Source organism: Scyliorhinus torazame, chromosome 5, assembly GCF_047496885.1.
Source record: "Scyliorhinus torazame isolate Kashiwa2021f chromosome 5, sScyTor2.1, whole genome shotgun sequence".
NCBI lineage: Eukaryota > Metazoa > Chordata > Chondrichthyes > Carcharhiniformes > Scyliorhinidae > Scyliorhinus > Scyliorhinus torazame.
This window is the reverse complement of record NC_092711.1, coordinates 103,858,019-103,883,060: the sequence shown is the minus strand read 5'-3', so window position 1 is coordinate 103,883,060 and position 25,042 is coordinate 103,858,019. Positions and strand designations below refer to the sequence as shown.

Genomic DNA, 25,042 nt, shown 5'->3' with positions numbered 1-25,042 from the left:
ACCGGCGCTGGGCGGGGGGGACTGGGATCTTCCTGTGCAGTGAGCTGCCCTCAGTACCGGCGCTGGGCTGGGGGACTGGGATCTTCCTGTGCAGTGATTTGGCCTCAGTACCGGCGCTGGGCTGGGGGACTGGGATCTTCCTGTGCAGTGAGTTGGCCTCAGTACCGGCGCTGGGCCGGGGGGATTGGGATCTTCCTGTGCAGTGAGTAGGCCTCAGTACCGGCGCTGGGCTGGGGGACTGGGATCTTCCTGTGCAGTTAGTTGGCCTCAGTACCGGCGCTGGGCTGGGGGACTGGGATCTTCCTGTGCAGTGAGTTGGCCTCAGTACCGGCGCTGGGCGGGGGGGACTGGGATCTTCCTGTGCAGTGAGTTGGCCTCAGTACCGGCGCTGGGCGGGGGGACTGGGATCTTCCTGTGCAGTGAGTAGGCCTCAGTACCGGCGCTGGGCTGGGGGACTGGGATCTTCCTGTGCAGTGAGCTGGCCTCAGTACCAGTGCTGGGCTGGGGACTGGGATCTTCCTGTGCAGTGAGTTGGCCTCAGTACCGGCGCTGGGCGGGGGGACTGGGATCTTCCTGTGCAGTGAGTAGGCCTCAGTACCGGCGCTGGGCTGGGGGACTGGGATCTTCCTGTGCGGTGAGTAGGCCTCAGTACCGGCGCTGGGCCGGGTGGACTGGGATCTTCCTGTGCAGTGAGTTGGCTCAGTGAATACTCCGTGTCTGCCTCTCTCTCTGCAGCATCCAGAACTTCCCGCCCAAGTTGGGGGAGTACGCGACGAAGCGAGCCATCCGGAGGGCTATCGGAGTCTGGGATAAACTCACTCCCCTGAATTTCCGAGAAGTTCGTCATCCCGCAACCGGCTCTCCGCTCATTGCCGACATCATGATCTTCTTTGCCGATGGTTTCCACGGTGATGGCACCCCTTTCGATGGCGTGGGGGGCTTCCTGGCTCACGCCTTCTTCCCGGGAGTGGGGATCGGCGGGGACACGCACTTTGATTCGACTGAACCCTGGACCATCAACAACCAGGAACTGAGGGGTGAGTCCACATCAACACACCCTGTGCATGTGCGTGTGTGGCTGTGTGTCTGTGTGTGTGTCTGGCGTGTGTGCCTGGCGTGTGTGCCTGGCGTGTGTGTCTGTGCGTGTGTGCGTGTGTGTGTATCTGTGAGTGCGTCTGTCTGCATGTGTCTGTGTGTCTATGTGTGTCCATGTGTGTCTGTGCGTGTGTGTGTCTGTGTCTGTGCGTGTCTGTGTCTGTGTGCGTCTGTGTGTGCGTGCGTCTGGCTGTGCAGGCGTGTCTGTGTGTGCGTGTGTCTGTGTCTGTGCGTGTCTGTGTCTGTGCGTGTGTGTGTCTGTGCGTGTCTGTGTGTGTGTCTGTGTGTGTGTCTGTGTGTGTGTCTGGCGTGTGTGTCTGGCGTGTGTGTCTGGCGTGTGTGTCTGGCATGTGTGTCTGTGCGTGTGCATGTGTGTGTGTGTTTGTGTGTTTGTGTGTCTGTGTGTGTGTGTCTGTGAGTGCGTCTGTCTGCATGTGTCTGTCTGTGTGTCTATGTGTGTCCATGTGTGTCTGCGTGTGTGTGTGTCTGTGCGTGTGTGTGTCTGTGCGTGTGTGTGTCTGTGTGTATGTGTCTGTGTGCGTCTGTGCGTGCGTGTGCGTGCGTCTGGCTGTGCGTGTGTGTCTGTGTGTGCGTGTGTCTGTGTCTCTGCGTGTGTCTGTCTGTGCGTGTGTGTGTCTGTGCGTGTGTGTGTCTGTGCGTGTGTGTGTCTGTGCGTGTGTCTGTGCGTGCATGTGTCTGTGCATGTGTGTGTGCGTGTGTGTGTGTGCGTGTGTCTGTGTGTGCGTGTGTGTGTGTGCGTGTGTCTGTGCGTGCGTGTGTCTGTGCGTGCGTGTGTCTGTGCGTGTGTGTGTCTGTGTGCGTGTGTGTGTCTGTGCGTGCGTGTGCGTGCGTCTGGCTGTGTGTTTGTGTCTGTGCGTGCGTGTGTCTGTGTGTGCGTCTGTCTGTGTCTCTGTCTGTGTGTGTGCCAGTGTCTGTGTGCCAGTTCTGTGTGCCAGTTCTGTGTGCGTGCGTCTGTGTGCGTGCGTCTGTGTGCGTGCGTCTGTGTGCGTGCGTCTGTGTGCGTGCGTCTGTGTGCGTGCGCCTGTGTGCGTGCGCCTGTGTGCGTGCGCCTGTGTCTGTGTGAGCGTGTCTGTGTGAGCGTGTCTGTGTGAGCGTGTCTGTGTGTGCGCGTGTCTGTGTGTGCGCGTGTCTGTGTGTGTGCGTGTCTGTGCGTGTGCGTGTCTGTGTGTGTGCAAATCTGTGTTTGTGCGTATGTATGTGTGTGTGTAGGTGTATATGTGTGAGATTGTACTGTTATGGGCCAGGTTTAGAGAACCCCAAAGTGTATCATGGAGTTCACCTGACCCACAACGTTTACTAGATTGTGGTATGGGGAGCACACGGCCCACTCTACAGGTGCGGGACAGCAGGAATGGAAAAGTATTTTTTAAAGCAAAACAATGTTTATTCTATGAACTCAAGTTAACCATTTTTAAAACATACAGTGAACATCTTAGCAACCATCAATTCAAATACAACCCGCAAAGACTACAACACTAAGTAATCCTTAATAACTTCCCAAACAACATCCAGAAGACAAAAGACCCTCTTTAACACGGAGATCAGGTTTAAATTCACTACTGAGGGCAGTCAGCACTTTGAAATCACCCAATTGATCCGGAGAGTGTCTTTAGTGTACAGAGCGAGATCCTCGTACAGCTCCTTGCTGTGCCTGCCGCTATCCAGCTCTCAGAACGAAACTAACCGCGGCCTGTAGCAAACAGCCTAAAACGAAAGTAAAGCTCCACCCGCTCTCTGACATCACTGATAGGCACCCATTTCTTAAACAACCATTTCTTAAACAAGGTCACATGACAGCACGTATTTTGTGTATTCGCCTGTGTGTGTATCTCTGAGTGTATTGTGTGTTTTGTGTGTGTGTGTGTCTGTGTCGATCAGGATGCGGTGACCTGGTGACAACCTCCTGACCTCAGCTCCCGATGAAGACCCCCTGACCTCAGGACCCTTTGACCTGGTGATGCCCCCTGACCTCAGGATCCAGTGACCTGGTGACGGCCCCCTGACCTCAGGACCCAGTAACCTGGTGACGACCGCCTGACCTCAGTTCCCGGTGACGACCCCCTGACCTCAGTTCCCGGTGACGACCCCTGACCTCAGTTCCCGGTGACGACCCCCCTGACCTCAGTTCCCGGTGACGACCCACTGACCTCAGTTCCCGGTGACGACCCACTGACCTCAGTTCCCGGTGACGACCCCCTGACCTCAGTTCCCGGTGACGACCCCCTGACCTCAGTTCCCGGGGACGACCCCCCTGACCTCAGTTCCCGGGGACGACCCCCCTGACCTCAGTTCCCGGTGACGACCCACTGACCTCAGTTCCCTGTGACGACCCCCTGACCTCAGTTCCCGGTGACGACCCCCTGACCTCAGTTCCCGGTGACGGCCCCCCTGACCTCAGTTCCCGGTGACGACCCCCTGACCTCAGTTCCCGGTGACGGCCCCCCTGACCTCAGTTCCCGGTGACGGCCCCCCTGACCTCAGTTCCCGGTGACGACCCCCTGACCTCAGTTCCCGGGGACGACCCCCCTGACCTCAGTTCCCGGTGACGACCCCCTGACCTCAGTTCCCGGTGACGACCCCCTGACCTCACTTCCCGGTGACGACCCCCTGACCTCAGTTCCTGGTGACGACCCCCTGACCTCAGGACCCTTTGACCTGATGATGGCCCCCTGACCTCAGCACCCGATGACGACCCCCTGACCTCAGGACCCGGTGAGCTGGTGACGGCCCCCTGACCTCAGGACCCGGTGAGCTGGTGACGGCCCCCTGACCTCAGCACCCGATGACGACCCCCTGACCTCAGCACCCGATGACGACCCCCTGACCTCAGGACCCGGTGACCTGGTGACGGCCCCCTGACCTCAGCACCCGATGACGACCCCCTGACCTCAGGACCCGGTGAGCTGGTGACGGCCCCCTGACCTCAGCACCCGATGACGACCCCCTGACCTCAGGACCCGGTGAGCTGGTGACGGCCCCCTGACCTGTCTCCGTTTACTCCTGCCAGGTAACGACCTTTTCCTGGTGGCGGTTCACGAGCTGGGTCACGCCCTGGGCCTGGAACACTCCAACGACCCCACCGCCATCATGGCGCCTTTCTACCAGTGGATGGACACCGAGAACTTCCAGCTGCCCGAGGACGATCTGCGTGGGATCCGGCAGCTGTACGGTGAGTGGAGATACCCGCCGGACACGACCCCCACCCCGAAACCACCCTCCTCGCCCCCGGCGCAGAGCCAGGCACACAACCCTCGCCTGGTGGCCGGCCCAGGCCTCGAACCCAGGCCCAAAGCCTGAACTCACTCCCAATACCCCAGCAGACATGAACCTTCAGCAGGATGGAAGGAGAGAGAGAGAGAGAGGATAGATAGAAAGTAGAAACGAGAGAGAGAGAGGACGAAGAGGGTATAAAGAAGACGTTGAGACAATGAGGAATGTTAGGGGACAACAGAAGTTCAGAGATGGAGAGAAGGAGACATGATGAGGGTGAAAGCTGGTGTTTCATTTTCATGGACGCTGCATTTTTTTTTTGTGAAGCGAAGTCCGTTTTCACGGCATAAATGTGTCAAATCGATCAGCACAGAGCAGATTTCCACAACCAGCTCCCTCAGTACTGACCCTCTGACAGTGCGGCACTCCCTCAGCACTAACCCTCTGACAGTGCGGCACTCCCTCAGTACTGACACTCTGACAGTGCAGCACTCCCTCAGCACTGACCCTCTGACAGTGCGGCGCTCCCTCAGTACTGACCCTCTGACAGTGCGGCACTCCCTCAGTACTGACCTTCCGACAGTGCGGCACTCCCTCAGTACTGACCCTCTGACAGTGCGGCGCTCCCTCAGTACTAACCCTCTGACAGTGCGGCGCTCCCTCAGTACTGACCCTCTGACAGTGCGGCGCTCCCTCAGTACTAACCCTCTGACAGTGCGGCACTCCCTCAGTACTGACCCTCTGACAGTGCAGCACTCCCTCAGCACTGACCCCCTGACAGTGCAGCACTCCCTCAGTACTGACCCTCTGACAGTGCGGCGCTCCCTCAGTACTGACCCTCTGACAGTGCAGCACTCCCTCAGTACTGACCCTCTGACAGTGCAGCACTCCCTCAGTACTGACCCTCTGACAGTGCGGCGCTCCCTCAGTACTGACCCTCTGACAGTGCGGGTCTCCCTCAGTACTGACCCTCTGACAGTGCGGGGCTCCCTCAGTACTGACCCTCTGACAGTGCGGCGCTCCCTCAGTACTGACCCTCTGACAGTGCGGCGCTCCCTCAGTACTGACCCTCTGACAGTGCGGCACTCCCTCAGTACTGACCCTCTGACAGTGCGGCACTCCCTCAGTACTGACCCTCTGACAGTGCGGCACTCCCTCAGTACTGACCCCCTGACAGCGCGGCACTCCCTCAGTACTGACCCTCTGACAGTGCGGCACTCCCTCAGTACTGTTGCCGGGGATGGGGTAAAATTGACCGTGCATGTCTCGCATGCGGGGGCAAACGCACCCACGGTTCTCTGACTCAGAGCCGGGAGTGCTAGCCACTGTGCCGCGGCTGGCTGCTGAGGCACTGCCTGGCCCAACATCGACACTACCTGTTCCCACAGCGATACGTCATTCCCTGGGGTCATTAAAGCCGCCCGTGGTGTCTCTCTGTAATTACTACTTAACTCTAATTGTTTGCTCCAGTCATTTCCCTGGTGTCTGCCTCGACATCCTCCTGAACGTTAATATTGGTGAAAGCCAAGCAAACAGATGATACACCGTTCCCCTTGATATTTCGGAGGGGCGGTGTGGACGCGATCGGCCAACTGGCCTCCTTCTGTCCTGCAGGGATTACAGGGGGGGGGGGGGGGGGGCGCTCCAGCCTCCCTTCCCGGCGCCACGCCAACCCGTGGCGTGCGCGGGGAACTTCTTACGTGGTGTCGGTGTTCCGCGCAGGAAAGTAGGCCTGGGGGGGGGGGGGGGGGGGGGGGGTGGGCGCGATCACGGGCCAGACCCCATCGGAGGCCCCTCCCGGGGATGGAGCCCCCCTCCCCACCCAGGAGCCGGCCCCCCCTCCGACCGTTCGCGCAGTGTTCCCGCTGGCAACGAGCAGGGGCGAACGGCGCCCGGTTGGACTCTGTCGTATCCGCTAGGCCCATGCGGGCCGGAGAATCGCCCCCCTCCCCCAAGTCTTCCATGTTCACGCCGGCAGTCGGCCAGATTTGTGGCGATTACCAAGGCGAAGGACACGTCAGCCTTTGTCGCTAGGGGTGTTGATCATAGCAATAAAGAAATCACACAAGCCCTGCAGTTCGCATTCAGCACCGACCCTCTGAAAAAGCCCTCGGCCTAGGCCCGCTCCCGTGTCCTGTTCCCCGTGGCCCCACCTAACCTGCACATCTTTGAACACCAAGGGGCAATTTAGTCGGGCCAATGATCTACGATGAGAGTCGTGAATAAATTGAGTTCCCCTACCCTGGAGTTTCGCGGTCCGGGAGCTCATCGAAACTACGGGATCGAGAAGGAGGTTTCGATAAGTTAGATGCTGAGAGATTGATTCCCGCTCGTTTTTAAAATGCATTTATCGCCCTTCCCGAGTTGCCTCTTCAGAAGGTGGTGGGTGGGGTGGGGGGGGGGGGGGGGGGGGCGGGGGGTGAGCCGCCTTCTTGAACCCGCTGCAGTCCTTGAGGTGTAGGTACACCCAGTGTGCTGTTAGGGAGGGAGCTCCAGGATGTTGCCCCAGCGACAGTGAAGGAACGGCCGATATATTTCCCAGTCGGGGCGGTGAGTGACTCGGAGGGGGGGGGTTCCCAGGTATCTGCTGCCTTTGTCCTTCGAGATGGTGGCGGTCGTGGGTTTGGAAGGTGCTGCCTCAGGAACCTTGGTGAGTTGCCGCAGTGCATCTTGTAGATGGGACACACGGCTGCCACTGTGCGCCGATGGCGGGGGGAGCGAATGTTTGGGGAAGGGGGGAGCAATTGAGCGGGGCTGCTTTGTCCCGGATGGTGTCGAGCTTCTCGAGTGTGGTTGGGAGCCGCACCCATCCAGGCAAGTGGGGAGTCTCCCATCGCACTCCTGGCTTGTGTCCTTGTAGATGGTGGACAGGCTTTGGGAGGGGGGTCAGGAGGTGAGTTGCTCTCCGCCGGATTCCCAGCCTCTGACCTGCTCTGGGAGTCGCAGTATTTATATGGGCAGCGCGATCAATTTGATGAAAGTTGAATCCAAACTGAGGTTTTATTGCTGTCAGATGTGTGGCCTCCCACAGCAGCTGGCAAAATGGCTGCCAGCTGGATGCCACGCATATTTATATCCCACCTCCTGGGCGGAGCCAGCAGACAGGGACTACCTGTAGTGCAGGTTCTACCGTACATCCTCTAATATGGGTACAACAGTGGTTTACCACTAAATGGCTGGGTCCAGTTCAGTTTCTGATCAATGGTAACCCCCAGGATGTTGATTCTGGGGGATTAAGCGATCGGAGTCTAAAACATGGAGGAGGAGGAGGGGTTACGATCCGGGGACAGGGGCAGCCATTTTGAGTCCCAGTTCAGCCAGGATCATATTGAGTGGGAGGGGGTAGTAGGCCCGTCGAGCTCATGGGATTTCAGGAGGGTTACGGTACCACTTCCAGTATCACTCTCATTCACATTCATGAATTTCCTGTCCTCACCCTCCACTCTGATATTAAAATAGATTCCACTTTGAACCTGTTCAACGCACGGAGACGGGGGATGGGCTGAGAGACACCAGTCAGTGTACAGATATCTCCCTGAGAGAGAGCGGAGACTGAGAGACACCAGTCAGTGTACAGGTATCTCCCTGAGAGAGAGCGGGGACTGAGAGACACCAGTCACTGTACAGATATCTCCCTGAGAGAGAGAGGGGACTGAGAGACACCAGTCAGTATACATATATCTCCCTGAGAGAGAGCGGGGACTGAGAGACACCAGTCAGTGTACCGATATCTCCCTGAGAGAGAGGGGACTGAGTGCCATCAGTCAGTGTACAGATATCTCCCTGAGAGAGAGAGGGGACTGAGAGACACCGGTCAGTGTACAGATATCTCCCTGAGAGAGAGAGGGGACTGAGAGACACCAGTCAGTGTACAGATATCTCCATGAGAGAGAGGGGGGACTGAGAGACACCAGTCAGTGTACAGATATCTCCCTGAGAGAGAGCGGAGACTGAGAGACACCAGTCAGTGTACAGATATCTCCCTGAGAGAGAGGGGACTGAGAGATGCCAGTCGATGTACAGATATCTCCCTGAGAGAGAGAGGGGACTGAGAGACACCAGTCAGTGTACAGATATCTCCCTGAGAGAGAGCGGGGACTGAGAGACACCAGTCAGTGTACAGATATCTCCTGAGAGAGAGAGGGGACTGAGAGACACCAGTCAGTGTACAGATATCTCCCTGAGAGAGAAGGGACTGAGAGACACCAGTCAGTGTACAGATATCTCCCTGAGAGAGAGAGGGACTGAGAGACACCAGTCAGTGTACAGATATCTCCCTGAGAGAGAGAGGGGACTGAGAGACACCAGTCAGTGTACAGATATCTCCTGAGAGAGAGGGACTGAGAGACACCAGTCGCTGTACAGATTTCTCCCTGAGAGAGAGAGGGGACTGAGAGACACCAGTCAGTGTACAGATATGTCCCTGAGAGAGCGCGGGGACTGAGAGACGCCAGTCGGTGTACAGATATCTCCCTGAGAGAGAGCGGGGACTGAGAGACACCAGTCAGTGTACAGATATCTCTCTGAGAGAGAGAGGGGACTGAGAGACACCAGTCAGTGTACAGATATCTCCATGAGAGAGAGGGGGGACTGAGAGACACCAGTCAGTGTACAGATATCTCCCTGAGAGAGAGAGGGGACTGAGAGACACCAGTCAGTGTACAGGTATCTCCCTGAGAGAGAGCGGGGACTGAGAGACACCAGTCAGTGTACAGACATCTCCCTGAGAGAGAGCGGAGACTGAGAGACACCAGTCACTGTACAGATATCTCCCTGAGAGAGAGAGGGGACTGAGAGACACCAGTCAGTATACATATATCTCCCTGAGAGAGAGCGGGGACTGAGAGACACCAGTCAGTGTACCGATATCTCCCTGAGAGAGAGGGGACTGAGTGCCATCAGTCAGTGTACAGATATCTCCCTGAGAGAGAGAGGGGACTGAGAGACACCGGTCAGTGTACAGATATCTCCCTGAGAGAGAGAGGGGACTGAGAGACACCAGTCAGTGTACAGATATCTCCATGAGAGAGAGGGGGGACTGAGAGACACCAGTCAGTGTACAGATATCTCCCTGAGAGAGAGCGGAGACTGAGAGACACCAGTCAGTGTACAGATATCTCCCTGAGAGAGAGGGGACTGAGAGATGCCAGTCGATGTACAGATATCTCCCTGAGAGAGAGAGGGGACTGAGAGACACCAGTCAGTGTACAGATATCTCCCTGAGAGAGAGCGGGGACTGAGAGACACCAGTCAGTGTACAGATATCTCCTGAGAGAGAGAGGGGACTGAGAGACACCAGTCAGTGTACAGATATCTCCCTGAGAGAGAAGGGACTGAGAGACACCAGTCAGTGTACAGATATCTCCCTGAGAGAGAAGGGACTGAGAGACACCAGTCAGTGTACAGATATCTCCCTGAGAGAGAGCGGGGACTGAGAGACACAAGTCAGTGTACAGATATCTCCCTGAGAGAGAGAGGGGACTGAGAGACACCAGTCAGTGTACAGATATCTCCTGAGAGAGAGGGACTGAGAGACACCAGTCGCTGTACAGATTTCTCCCTGAGAGAGAGAGGGGACTGAGAGACACCAGTCAGTGTACAGATATGTCCCTGAGAGAGCGCGGGGACTGAGAGACGCCAGTCGGTGTACAGATATCTCCCTGAGAGAGAGCGGGGACTGAGAGACACCAGTCAGTGTACAGATATCTCTCTGAGAGAGAGAGGGGACTGAGAGACACCAGTCAGTGTACAGATATCTCCATGAGAGAGAGGGGGGACTGAGAGACACCAGTCAGTGTACAGATATCTCCCTGAGAGAGAGCGGGGACTGAGAGACGCCAGTCGGTGTACAGATATCTCCCTGAGAGAGAGCGGGGTCTGAGAGACACCAGTCGGTGTACAGATATCTCCCTTAGAGAGAGCGGGGACTGAGATACACCAGTCAGTGTACAGATATCTCCCTGAGAGAGAGCGGGGACTGAGAGACACCAGTCAGTGTACAGATATCTCCCTGAGAGAGAGACAGGGACTGAGAGACACCAGTCAGTGTACAGATATCTCCCTTAGAGAGAGCGGGGACTGAGAGACACCAGTCAGTGTACAGATATCTCCCTGAGAGAGAGGGGACTGAGAGACACCAGTCAGTGTACAGATATCTCCCTGAGAGAGAGACAGGGACTGAGAGACACCAGTCAGTGTAGAGATATCTCCCTTAGAGAGAGCGGGGACTGAGAGACACCAGTCAGTGTACAGATATCTCCCTTAGAGAGAGCGGGGACTGAGAGACACCAGTCAGTGTACAGATATCTCCCTTAGAGAGAGCGGGGACTGAGAGACACCAGTCGGTGTACAGATATCTCCCTGAGAGAGAGACAGGGACTGAGAGACACCAGTCAGTGTACAGATGTCTCCCTGAGAGAGAGCGGGGACTGAGAGACACCAGTCGGTGTACAGATATCTCCCTGAGAGAGAGACAGGGACTGAGAGACACCAGTCAGTGTAGAGATATCTCCCTTAGAGAGAGCGGGGACTGAGAGACACCAGTCAGTGTAGAGATATCTCCCTGAGAGAGAGACAGGGACTGAGAGACACCAGTCAGTGTAGAGATATCTCCCTTAGAGAGAGCGGGGTCTGAGAGACACCAGTCGGTGTACAGATATCTCCCTTAGAGAGAGCGGGGACTGAGAGACACCAGTCAGTGTACAGATATCTCCCTGAGAGAGAGCGGGGACTGAGAGACACCAGTCAGTGTACAGATATCTCCCTGAGAGAGAGACAGGGACTGAGAGACACCAGTCAGTGTACAGATATCTCCCTTAGAGAGAGCGGGGACTGAGAGACACCAGTCAGTGTACAGATATCTCCCTGAGAGAGAGCGGGGACTGAGAGACACCAGTCAGTGTACAGATATCTCCCTGAGAGAGAGACAGGGACTGAGAGACACCAGTCAGTGTAGAGATATCTCCCTTAGAGAGAGCGGGGACTGAGAGACACCAGTCAGTGTACAGATATCTCCCTCAGAGAGATCGGGGACTGAGAGACACCAGTCAGTGGACAGATATCTCCCTTAGAGAGAGCGGGGACTGAGAGACACCAGTTGGTGTACAGATATCTCCCTGAGAGAGAGACAGGGACTGAGAGACACCAGTCAGTGTACAGATGTCTCCCTGAGAGAGAGCGGGGACTGAGAGACACCAGTCGGTGTACAGATATCTCCCTGAGAGAGAGACAGGGACTGAGAGACACCAGTCAGTGTAGAGATATCTCCCTTAGAGAGAGCGGGGACTGAGAGACACCAGTCAGTGTAGAGATATCTCCCTGAGAGAGAGACAGGGACTGAGAGACACCAGTCAGTGTAGAGATATCTCCCTTAGAGAGAGCGGGGACTGAGAGACACCAGTCAGTGTACAGATATCTCCCTGAGAGAGAGCGGGGACTGAGAGACACCAGTCAGTGTACAGATATCTCCCTGAGAGAGAGGGGACTGAGAGATGCCAGTCAGTGTAGAGATATCTCCCTTAGAGAGAGCGGGGACTGAGAGACACCAGTCAGTGTACAGATATCTCCCTGAGAGAGAGCGGGGACTGAGAGACACCAGTCAGTGTACAGGTATCTCCCTGAGAGAGACAGGGACTGAGAGACACCAGTCAGTGTACAGATGTCTCCCTGAGAGAGAGCGGGGACTGAGAGACACCAGTCAGTGTACAGGTATCTCCCTGAGAGAGACAGGGACTGAGAGACACCAGTCAGTGTACAGATGTCTCCCTGAGAGAGAGCGGGGACTGAGAGACACCAGTCAGTGTACAGGTATCTCCCTGAGAGAGACAGGGACTGAGAGACACCAGTCAGTGTACAGATATCTCCCTGAGAGAGAGCGGGGACTGAGAGACACAAGTCAGTGTACAGATATCTCCCTGAGAGAGAGAGGGGACTGAGAGACACCAGTCAGTGTACAGATATCTCCTGAGAGAGAGGGACTGAGAGACACCAGTCGCTGTACAGATTTCTCCCTGAGAGAGAGAGGGGACTGAGAGACACCGGTCAGTGTACAGATATCTCCCTGAGAGAGAGAGGGGACTGAGAGACACCAGTCAGTGTACAGATATCTCCATGAGAGAGAGGGGGGACTGAGAGACACCAGTCAGTGTACAGATATCTCCCTGAGAGAGAGCGGAGACTGAGAGACACCAGTCAGTGTACAGATATCTCCCTGAGAGAGAGGGGACTGAGAGATGCCAGTCGATGTACAGATATCTCCCTGAGAGAGAGAGGGGACTGAGAGACACCAGTCAGTGTACAGATATCTCCCTGAGAGAGAGCGGGGACTGAGAGACACCAGTCAGTGTACAGATATCTCCTGAGAGAGAGAGGGGACTGAGAGACACCAGTCAGTGTACAGATATCTCCCTGAGAGAGAAGGGACTGAGAGACACCAGTCAGTGTACAGATATCTCCCTGAGAGAGAGAGGGACTGAGAGACACCAGTCAGTGTACAGATATCTCCCTGAGAGAGAGAGGGGACTGAGAGACACCAGTCAGTGTACAGATATCTCCTGAGAGAGAGGGACTGAGAGACACCAGTCGCTGTACAGATTTCTCCCTGAGAGAGAGAGGGGACTGAGAGACACCAGTCAGTGTACAGATATGTCCCTGAGAGAGCGCGGGGACTGAGAGACGCCAGTCGGTGTACAGATATCTCCCTGAGAGAGAGCGGGGACTGAGAGACACCAGTCAGTGTACAGATATCTCTCTGAGAGAGAGAGGGGACTGAGAGACACCAGTCAGTGTACAGATATCTCCATGAGAGAGAGGGGGGACTGAGAGACACCAGTCAGTGTACAGATATCTCCCTGAGAGAGAGAGGGGACTGAGAGACACCAGTCAGTGTACAGGTATCTCCCTGAGAGAGAGCGGGGACTGAGAGACACCAGTCAGTGTACCGATATCTCCCTGAGAGAGAGGGGACTGAGTGCCATCAGTCAGTGTACAGATATCTCCCTGAGAGAGAGAGGGGACTGAGAGACACCGGTCAGTGTACAGATATCTCCCTGAGAGAGAGAGGGGACTGAGAGACACCAGTCAGTGTACAGATATCTCCATGAGAGAGAGGGGGGACTGAGAGACACCAGTCAGTGTACAGATATCTCCCTGAGAGAGAGCGGAGACTGAGAGACACCAGTCAGTGTACAGATATCTCCCTGAGAGAGAGGGGACTGAGAGATGCCAGTCGATGTACAGATATCTCCCTGAGAGAGAGAGGGGACTGAGAGACACCAGTCAGTGTACAGATATCTCCCTGAGAGAGAGCGGGGACTGAGAGACACCAGTCAGTGTACAGATATCTCCTGAGAGAGAGAGGGGACTGAGAGACACCAGTCAGTGTACAGATATCTCCCTGAGAGAGAAGGGACTGAGAGACACCAGTCAGTGTACAGATATCTCCCTGAGAGAGAAGGGACTGAGAGACACCAGTCAGTGTACAGATATCTCCCTGAGAGAGAGCGGGGACTGAGAGACACAAGTCAGTGTACAGATATCTCCCTGAGAGAGAGAGGGGACTGAGAGACACCAGTCAGTGTACAGATATCTCCTGAGAGAGAGGGACTGAGAGACACCAGTCGCTGTACAGATTTCTCCCTGAGAGAGAGAGGGGACTGAGAGACACCAGTCAGTGTACAGATATGTCCCTGAGAGAGCGCGGGGACTGAGAGACGCCAGTCGGTGTACAGATATCTCCCTGAGAGAGAGCGGGGACTGAGAGACACCAGTCAGTGTACAGATATCTCTCTGAGAGAGAGAGGGGACTGAGAGACACCAGTCAGTGTACAGATATCTCCATGAGAGAGAGGGGGGACTGAGAGACACCAGTCAGTGTACAGATATCTCCCTGAGAGAGAGCGGGGACTGAGAGACGCCAGTCGGTGTACAGATATCTCCCTGAGAGAGAGCGGGGTCTGAGAGACACCAGTCGGTGTACAGATATCTCCCTTAGAGAGAGCGGGGACTGAGATACACCAGTCAGTGTACAGATATCTCCCTGAGAGAGAGCGGGGACTGAGAGACACCAGTCAGTGTACAGATATCTCCCTGAGAGAGAGACAGGGACTGAGAGACACCAGTCAGTGTACAGATATCTCCCTTAGAGAGAGCGGGGACTGAGAGACACCAGTCAGTGTACAGATATCTCCCTGAGAGAGAGGGGACTGAGAGACACCAGTCAGTGTACAGATATCTCCCTGAGAGAGAGACAGGGACTGAGAGACACCAGTCAGTGTAGAGATATCTCCCTTAGAGAGAGCGGGGACTGAGAGACACCAGTCAGTGTACAGATATCTCCCTTAGAGAGAGCGGGGACTGAGAGACACCAGTCAGTGTACAGATATCTCCCTTAGAGAGAGCGGGGACTGAGAGACACCAGTCGGTGTACAGATATCTCCCTGAGAGAGAGACAGGGACTGAGAGACACCAGTCAGTGTACAGATGTCTCCCTGAGAGAGAGCGGGGACTGAGAGACACCAGTCGGTGTACAGATATCTCCCTGAGAGAGAGACAGGGACTGAGAGACACCAGTCAGTGTAGAGATATCTCCCTTAGAGAGAGCGGGGACTGAGAGACACCAGTCAGTGTAGAGATATCTCCCTGAGAGAGAGACAGGGACTGAGAGACACCAGTCAGTGTAGAGATATCTCCCTTAGAGAGAGCGGGGTCTGAGAGACACCAGTCGGTGTACAGATATCTCCCTTAGAGAGAGCGGGGACTGAGAGACACCAGTCAGTGTACAGATATCTCCCTGAGAGAGAGCGGGGACTGAGAGACACCAGTCAGTGTACAGATATCTCCCTGAGAGAGAGACAGGGACTGAGAGACACCAGTCAGTGTACAGATATCTCCCTTAGAGAGAGCGGGGACTGAGAGACACCAGTCAGTGTACAGATATCTCCCTGAGAGAGAGCGGGGACTGAGAGACACCAGTCAGTGTACAGATATCTCCCTGAGAGAGAGACAGGGACTGAGAGACACCAGTCAGTGTAGAGATATCTCCCTTAGAGAGAGCGGGGACTGAGAGACACCAGTCAGTGTACAGATATCTCCCTTAGAGAGAGCGGGGACTGAGAGACACCAGTCAGTGTACAGATATCTCCCTTAGAGAGAGCGGGGACTGAGAGACACCAGTTGGTGTACAGATATCTCCCTGAGAGAGAGACAGGGACTGAGAGACACCAGTCAGTGTACAGATGTCTCCCTGAGAGAGAGCGGGGACTGAGAGACACCAGTCAGTGTAGAGATATCTCCCTTAGAGAGAGCGGGGACTGAGAGACACCAGTCAGTGTAGAGATATCTCCCTGAGAGAGAGACAGGGACTGAGAGACACCAGTCAGTGTAGAGATATCTCCCTTAGAGAGAGCGGGGACTGAGAGACACCAGTCAGTGTACAGATATCTCCCTGAGAGAGAGCGGGGACTGAGAGACACCAGTCAGTGTACAGATATCTCCCTGAGAGAGAGGGGACTGAGAGATGCCAGTCAGTGTAGAGATATCTCCCTTAGAGAGAGCGGGGACTGAGAGACACCAGTCAGTGTACAGATATCTCCCTGAGAGAGAGCGGGGACTGAGAGACACCAGTCAGTGTACAGGTATCTCCCTGAGAGAGACAGGGACTGAGAGACACCAGTCAGTGTACAGATGTCTCCCTGAGAGAGAGCGGGGACTGAGAGACACCAGTCAGTGTACAGGTATCTCCCTGAGAGAGACAGGGACTGAGAGACACCAGTCAGTGTACAGATGTCTCCCTGAGAGAGAGCGGGGACTGAGAGACACCAGTCAGTGTACAGGTATCTCCCTGAGAGAGACAGGGACTGAGAGACACCAGTCAGTGTACAGATATCTCCCTGAGAGAGAGCGGGGACTGAGAGACACAAGTCAGTGTACAGATATCTCCCTGAGAGAGAGAGGGGACTGAGAGACACCAGTCAGTGTGCAGATATCTCCTGAGAGAGAGGGACTGAGAGACACCAGTCGCTGTACAGATTTCTCCCTGAGAGAGAGAGGGGACTGAGAGACACCAGTCAGTGTACAGATATGTCCCTGAGAGAGCGCGGGGACTGAGAGACGCCAGTCGGTGTACAGATATCTCCCTGAGAGAGAGCGGGGACTGAGAGACACCAGTCAGTGTACAGATATCTCTCTGAGAGAGAGAGGGGACTGAGAGACACCAGTCAGTGTACAGATATCTCCATGAGAGAGAGGGGGGACTGAGAGACACCAGTCAGTGTACAGATATCTCCCTGAGAGAGAGCGGGGACTGAGAGACGCCAGTCGGTGTACAGATATCTCCCTGAGAGAGAGCGGGGTCTGAGAGACACCAGTCGGTGTACAGATATCTCCCTTAGAGAGAGCGGGGACTGAGATACACCAGTCAGTGTACAGATATCTCCCTGAGAGAGAGCGGGGACTGAGAGACACCAGTCAGTGTACAGATATCTCCCTGAGAGAGAGACAGGGACTGAGAGACACCAGTCAGTGTACAGATATCTCCCTTAGAGAGAGCGGGGACTGAGAGACACCAGTCAGTGTACAGATATCTCCCTGAGAGAGAGGGGACTGAGAGACACCAGTCAGTGTACAGATATCTCCCTGAGAGAGAGACAGGGACTGAGAGACACCAGTCAGTGTAGAGATATCTCCCTTAGAGAGAGCGGGGACTGAGAGACACCAGTCAGTGTACAGATATCTCCCTTAGAGAGAGCGGGGACTGAGAGACACCAGTCAGTGTACAGATATCTCCCTTAGAGAGAGCGGGGACTGAGAGACACCAGTCGGTGTACAGATATCTCCCTGAGAGAGAGACAGGGACTGAGAGACACCAGTCAGTGTACAGATGTCTCCCTGAGAGAGAGCGGGGACTGAGAGACACCAGTCGGTGTACAGATATCTCCCTGAGAGAGAGACAGGGACTGAGAGACACCAGTCAGTGTAGAGATATCTCCCTTAGAGAGAGCGGGGACTGAGAGACACCAGTCAGTGTAGAGATATCTCCCTGAGAGAGAGACAGGGACTGAGAGACACCAGTCAGTGTAGAGATATCTCCCTTAGAGAGAGCGGGGTCTGAGAGACACCAGTCGGTGTACAGATATCTCCCTTAGAGAGAGCGGGGACTGAGAGACACCAGTCAGTGTACAGATATCTCCCTGAGAGAGAGACAGGGACTGAGAGACACCAGTCAGTGTACAGATATCTCCCTTTAGAGAGAGCGGGGTCTGAGAGACACCAGTCAGTGTACAGATATCTCCCTTAGAGAGAGCGGGGACTGAGAGACACCAGTCAGTGTACAGATATCTCCCTGAGAGAGAGCGGAGACTGAGAGACACCAGTCAGTGTACAGATATCTCCCTGAGAGAGAGAGGGGTCTGAGAGACACCAGTCAGTGTACAGATATCTCCCTTAGAGAGAGCGGGGACTGAGAGACACCAGTCAGTGTACAGATGTCTCCCTGAGAGAGAGAGGACTGAGAGACACCAGTCAGTGTACAGATATCACCCTGAGAGAGAGAGGGACTGAGAGACACCAGTCAGTGTACAGATATCACCCTGAGAGAGAGCGGGGACTGAGAGACACCAGTCAGTGTACAGATATCTCCCTGAGAGAGAGCGGAGACTGAGAGACACCAGTCAGTGTACAGATATCACCCTGAGAGAGAGAGGGCACTGAGAGACACCAGTCAGTGTACAGATATCTCCCTGAGAGAGAGCGGAGACTGAGAGACACCAGTCAGTGTACAGATATCACCCTGAGAGAGAGAGGGCACTGAGAGACACCAGTCAGTGTACAGATATCTCCCTGAGAGAGAGCGGAGACTGAGAGACACCAGTCAGTGTACAGATATCTCCCTGAGAGAGAGCGGGGACTGAGAGACACCAGTCAGTGTACAGATATCTCCCTGAGAGAGACAGGGACTGAGAGACACCAGTCAGTGTACAGATATCTCCCTGAGAGAGAGCGGAGACTGAGAGACACCAGTCAGTGTACAGATATCTCCCTGAGAGAGAGCGGGGACTGAGAGACACCAGTCAGTGTACAGATATCTCCCTGAGAGAGAGCGGAGACTGAGAGACACCAGTCAGTGTACAGATATCTCCCTGAGAGAGAGCGGGGACTGAGAGACACCAGTCAGTGTACAGATATCTCCCTTAGAGAGAGCGGGGACTGAGAGACACCAGTCGGTGTACAGATATCTCCCTGAGAGAGCTCGGATTCTAGTATGTTCCTAACTCCCGCTCTTTTTTGCTTCCTTCCTGACCAGGATCGGGCGATCACGTTCCGGTGCCCAAGCCCACCAAGCGGGCGCCCACCGTCCGCCCGAAGGTGCCCAGGCCGCCCACCAAAGACCCCTTCCACCCCACCAAGCCCTCGTCACCGTACGGACCCCGGATCTGCGACGGCAACGTGGACACGGTGGCCTTCCTCCGGGGGGAAATGTTCGTGTTCAAGGTGGGTCCTTCGGGCCGACCCGGAATGCCGCTTGGGAACGGCGGAATAGCGGGAGCGGGGCCCCGGGGAGCGGTTGAATAAACTCGGTTTGTTCTCACTGGAAGGACGGAGGTTGAGGGGCGACCTGATAGAGGTCTACAAAATTATTGAGGGGAATAGACCGAGTGGATAGTCAGAGGCTTTTCCCCAGGGTAGAGGGGTCAATTACTAGGGGGCAGAGGTTTAAGGTGCGAGTGGCAAGGTTTAGAGGAGATGTACGAGGCAAGTTTTTTACACAGAGGGTAGTGGGTGCCTGGAACTCGCTACCGGAGGAGGTGGTGGAAGCAGGGACGATAGTGACATTTAAGGGGCATCTTGACAAATACATGAATAGGATGGGAATAGAGGGATACGGACTCAGGAAGTGCAGAAGATTGTAGTTTGGTCGGGCAGCATGGTCGGCACGGGCTTGGAGGGCCGAAGGGCCTGTTCCTGTGCTGTACATTTCTTTGTTCTTTGTTCTTTGAGGCGACCAGAACTGGGCACACTATTGTTTGTCATTTATATAAACGACTTAGATGACCATGTGGGGGGGATAGGATCGGTAAGTTTGTGGATGACACGAAGCTTGGCCGGATGGTTAACAGTGAGGTTGAGTGTCTTGGGTTACAGGAAGATATTGACCAGACGGTGAAATGGGCAGAAAAGTGGCTGATGGAATTTAACCCTGAAAAGTGTGAGGTGACAAACTTTGGACGGAGCAATTTGACAAGGAACTATTCAATGAACGGCCTGACACTGGGACGTCTCAGGAACAAAGGGACCTTGGCGTGTTAGTGTCTTTCGATCTCTGAAGGGCGAAGAACATAAGAACATAAGAACTAGGAGCAGGAGTAGGCCATCTGGCCCCTCGAGCCTGCTCCACCATTCACTGAGATCATGGCTGATCTTTTGTGGACTCAGCTCCACTTTCCCACCCGAACACCATAACCCTTAATCCCTTTCATAGATTATCATAGAATTTACAGTGCAGAAGGAGGCCATTCGGCCCATCGAGTCAGCACCGGCTCTTGGAAAGAGCACCCTACCCAAGGTCAACACCTTCACCTTATCCCCATAACCCAGCAACCCCACCCAACACTAAGGGCAATTTTGGACACTAAGGGCAATTTATCATGGCCAATCCATCTAACCTGCACACCTTTGGACTGTGGGAGGAAACCGGAGCACCCGGAGGAAACCCACGCACACACGGGGAGGATGTGCAGACTCCGCACAGACAGTGACCCAAGCTGGAATCGAACCTGGAGCTGTGAAGCAATTGTACTATCCACAAGGCTACCGTGCTGCCCCTTTATTCTTCAAAAAACTATCTTTATCTTAAAAACATTTAATGAAGGAGCCTCTACTGCTTCACTGGGCAAGGAATTCCATAGATTCACAACCCTTTGGGTGAAGAAGTTCCTCCTAAACTCAGTCCTAAATCTACTTCCCCTTATTTTGAGGCTATGCCCCCTAGTTCTGCTTTCACCCGCCAGTGGAAACAACCTGCCCGCATCTATCCTATCTATTCCCTTCATAATCTTATATGTTTCTATAAGATCCCCCCTCATCCTTCTAAATTCCAACGAGTACAGTCCCGGTCTACTCAACCTCTCCTCGTAATCCAACCCCTTCAGCTCTGGGATTAACCTAGTGAATCTCCTCTGCACACCCTCCAGTGCCAGTACGTCCTTTCTCAAGTAAGGAGACCAAAACTGAACACAATACTCCAGGTGTGGCCTCACTAACACCCTATACAATTGCAGCAGAACCTCCCTAGTCTTAAGAGCAGGTGAATAGGGCGGTGAAAAAGGCATACGGGACACATGCCTTTATCAATCGAGGCGTCGATCACAAAAGCAGGGAGGTCGTGTTGGGGTTGTGTCAAACTTTGGTGAGGACACAGCTGGAGTAGTAAGAACAGAGAAAAGTACAGCACAGGAACAGGCCCTTCGGCCCTCCAAGCCCGTGCCGACCATGCTACCCGACTAAACTACAATCTTCTACACTTCCTGGGTCCGTATCCCTCTATTCCCATCCTATTCATGTATTTGTCAAGATGCCCCTTAAACGTCACTATCGTCCCTGCTTCCACCACCTCCTCCGGCAGCGAGTTCCAGGCACCCGCTACCCTCTTGTGAGCAGTTCTGGTCACCACATTACAGGAAGGATGTGTTTGCACTGGAGGGGGTGCAGAGGAGATTCACCGGGACGTTGACTGGGATGGAGCATTTAAGTTATGAAGAGAGGTTGGATAGACTTGGGGTGTTTTCTCTGGAGCAGAGAAGACTGAGAGGCGGCCTGATCGATGTGGACAAGATTATGAGGGACATGGACAGTGTGGATAGGGAGGAGCTGTTCCCCTTAGTTGAAATGTGAGGTAATGCATTTTGGAACGTCTAATGCAGGTGTTTGAAATGTCCGTGACGGCGGCACACAAATTCAAGGTGAGGGATGGGAGGGGATTTGAGGGATACCTATTTACGCAGAGGGCGGTGAGGGTCTGGGACGCACTGCCTGGGAGGGTGGTAGAGGCGGGTTGCTGGGTGAGCACTTGGCACGTCAGAACATTCAAGGCTAAGGGCCAATTGCTGGCAAACGGGAAGAGGTGGGCAGGTCAGGAGTTTGTCACGTATCGGGGCAGACTGGGTGGGCAGAAGGGCCTCTCCTGCACTGTCCTTTCGCCACATTCCGGCGCCTGTTCGGGGAGGCTGGTACGGGAATCGAACCGTGCTGCTGGCCTGCCTTGGTCTGCTTTGAAAGCCAGCGATTTAGCCCAGTGTGCTAAACCAGCCCCCCTGGGAGTAGTGGAAAGTTTGGTAGGAAGTCGGGAAATGGGGGGACAGGGATCATTGCAGAGGACAACGGGAGTATCGAAACAGTAGGGGACCCCGGAAGGGCAGTATAGTCGTTCGGACCCTGGGAAGAGTGTAGTATTCGGGGACCGCAGGGACGTCAAGGAAATCGGACCGGGCCGTTTGGGAATTCCCGAGGAAAGGTGGGCATCACTTTGGTGGCTGATTTTCGGTTTTCTCGTCCCCCCCCCCCCCCCACCCTCCCTTGCCATCTCCCTCTACCCCCACGAAACAGGAGAAGTGGTTCTGGAGAATTCGGGAGAACCGGGTGCTGGATGGTTACCCTATGCCGATCGGGCAATTCTGGCTGGGGCTGCCAGCCAACGTCAATGCGGCCTACGAGCGGAAGGACGGTGACTTTGTCTTCTTCAAAGGTCAGTCGCTCGGTTGGGCGCAGATTGGGCGCGCCGACAACTGCGGGCTTCGTCGGGAGGTGGGTGCTTCGGGGTGGGGGGGGGGGGGGGGGGGGGCGGTTGCGAGAGTAAATTCGGAGTGGGAGGGAGATACAGAGGTGGAGGAGGGAGAGCCGCGAGGGAGCCGGGTGTCGATCCGAAGTGGGGTCCTGTTTGAGAACGCAGTTGAAAAATGAAAAGGAAAATGGCTTATTGTCACAAGTCGGCTTCAAATGAAGTTACTGTGAAAAGCCCCTAGTCCCCACATTCCGGCGCCTGTTCGGGGAGGCTGTTACGGGAATCGAACCGTGCTGCTGGCCTGCCTTGGTCTGCTTTCAAAGCCAGCGATTTAGCCCTGTGCTAAACAGCACTCCCTCAGCACTGACCCTCTGACAGTGCAGCACTCCCTCAGTACTCACCCTCTGACAGTGCAGCACTCCCTCAGTACTGACCCTCTGACAGTGCGTCGCTCCCTCAGCACTGACCCTCTGACAGTGCGACACTCCCTCAGCACTGACCCTCTGACAGTGCGGCGCTCCCTCAGTACTGACCCTCTGACAGTGCAGCACTCCCTCAGCACTGACCCTCTGACAGTGCAGCTCTCCCTCAGTACTGACCCTCTGACAGTGCGGCACTCCCTCAGTACTGACCCTCTGCCAGTGCGGCGCTCCCTCAGTACTGACCGTCTGACAGTGCGGCACTCCCTCAGTACTGACACTCTGACAGTGCGGTGCTCCCTCAGTACTGACCCTCTGACAGTGCGGCACTCCCTCAGTACTGACACTCTGACAGTGCGGTGCTCCCTCAGTACTGACCCTCTGACAGTGCGGCACTCCCTCAGTACTGACACTCTGACAGTGCGGCACTCCCTCAGTACTGACTCTCTGACAGTGCGGCGCTCCCTCAGTACTGACCCTCTGACAGTGCGGCGCTCCCTCAGTACTGACCCTCTGAGAGTGCGGTGCTCCCTCAGTACTGACCCTCTGACAGTGCCCCACTCCCTCAGTACTGACCCTCTGACAGTGCGGCTCCCTCAGTACTGACCCTCTGACAGTGCGGCTCCCTCAGTACTGACCCTCTGACAATACGAAAATCGCTTATTGTCACAAGTCGGCTTCAAATGAAGTTACTGTGAAAAGCTCCTTGTCGCCACATTCCGGCGCCTGTTCGGGGAGGCTGTTACGGGAATTGAACCGTGCTGCTGGCCTGCCTTGGTCTGCGTTCAAAGCCAGCGATTTAGCCCTGTGCTAAACAGCCCCGATGAGTTTGCGTCTCAACACCGGAGCCACTCCCATTCTGCAGGCCGGACGTGCCAACGAGCAGCTGATCAGATTGAGTGCCACGCTCCTTCGGGTCTTCAAAACCGGCAGATCGCACTCGACGCCAAAAAGCGAAACAAAATTGTCTGCTGGCGCAAGCAATTCCGTGACGGGGCAGGACCCGCTGAACAACCCCGAGTGCACCAATCGTTGCACTGACGAGCGACTTTAGACAATCCGGCGAGCTCGCAATGTGGCTCATTTATGCCTGCTCGAGGCGACGTACGTGCATGGCCGGGGAGCCCTTCTCTGGGAACGGAAGGAATACATTGGCCCACGCGTCTTTTTTTTTTTCCCCGAATTACCCCGGAGGTTGGGGAGGCCTGTGGCTCCCCGTTGCCCCCTCCACGGCGAGGACTCAACCAATGAGAGTCGACTTGCCAACCGATCTGCCCGCTTTTCTCCTGCAGTTGCAAATTGCGGTAAAGGTTTGAAACGTGCCGTTCTCGCCTTTGTCCTGATACGTGCAAGTTAAAAACTTCAGCAACATGTGTCTCTTTGGCGTATTGAGCAAGAGGCAATTGGAGTGGGGTGGGGAGAGGTTACCAGGAGGTTGATGGTTGATGGAATGGCAAAGGTGGGGAGTGTGGTAGCCCAACGTATGATTGGCTCTCTCTGGGCACCCTTGCCCCTCACCCATTGTCAAGAAAATCGGTCTGATTAGTAAGTTTGCAGACGACATGATTGATGCAGGTAGGGCAGTAGATGTTGTCTATATGGACTTCAGTAAGGCCTTTGACAAGGTCCCTCATGGTAGACTAGTACAAAAGGTGAAGTCACACGGGATCAGGGGTGAACTGGCAAGGTGGATACAGAACTGGCTAGGCCATAGAAGGCAGAGGGTAGCAATGGAGGGATGCTTTTCTAATTGGAGGGCTGTGACCAGTGGTGTTCCACAGGGATCAGTGCTGGGACCTTTGCTCTTTGTAGTATATATAAATGATTTGGAGGAAAATGTAACTGGTCTGATTAGTAAGTTTGCAGACGACACAAAGGTTGGTGGAATTGCGGATAGCGATGAGGACTGTCTGAGGATACAGCAGGATTTAGATTGTCTGGAGACTTGGGCGGAGAGATGGAAGATGGAGTTTAATCCGGACAAATGTGAGGTAATGCAGTTTGGAAGGGCTAATGCAGGTAGGGAATATACAGTGAATGGTAGAACCCTCAAGAGTATTGAAAGTCAAAGAGATCTAGGAGTACAGGTCCACAGGTCATTGAAAGGGGCAACACAGGTGGAGAAGGTAGTCAAGAAGGCATACGGCATGCTTGCCTTCATTGGCCGGGGCATTGAGTATAAGAATTGGCAAGTCATGTTGCAGCTGTATAGAACCTTAGTTAGGCCACACTTGGAGTATAGTGTTCAATTCTGGTCGCCACACTACCAGAAGGATGTGGAGGATTTAGAGAGGGTGCAGAAGAGATTTACCAGAATGTTGCCTGGTATGGAGGGCATAAGCTATGAGGAGCGATTGAATAAACTCGGTTTGTTCTCACTGGAACGAAGGAGGTTGAGGGGCGACCTGATAGAGGTCTACAAAATTATGAGGGGAATAGACAGAGTGGATAGTCAGAGGCTTTTCTCCAGGGTAGATGGGTCAATTACTCGGAGGCATAGGTTTAAGGTGCGAGGGGCAAGGTT

General features: G+C 54.8%; 1 protein-coding gene across 1 annotated transcript in view; it reads left to right on the top strand.

Annotated features, from left to right (window-relative positions):
• The window catches only part of mmp14a (matrix metallopeptidase 14a (membrane-inserted)), an 87,129-nt gene that overhangs the window by 50,233 nt on the left and 11,854 nt on the right, over window positions 1-25,042 (top strand). Inside the window, exons 4-7 of the mRNA XM_072503137.1 lie at window positions 736-1,037; window positions 4,124-4,285; window positions 18,626-18,813; window positions 21,925-22,063. Of these exons, the coding sequence (XP_072359238.1) occupies window positions 736-1,037; window positions 4,124-4,285; window positions 18,626-18,813; window positions 21,925-22,063 (791 nt within the window). The remainder of the gene's footprint in view (window positions 1-735; window positions 1,038-4,123; window positions 4,286-18,625; window positions 18,814-21,924; window positions 22,064-25,042) is intronic.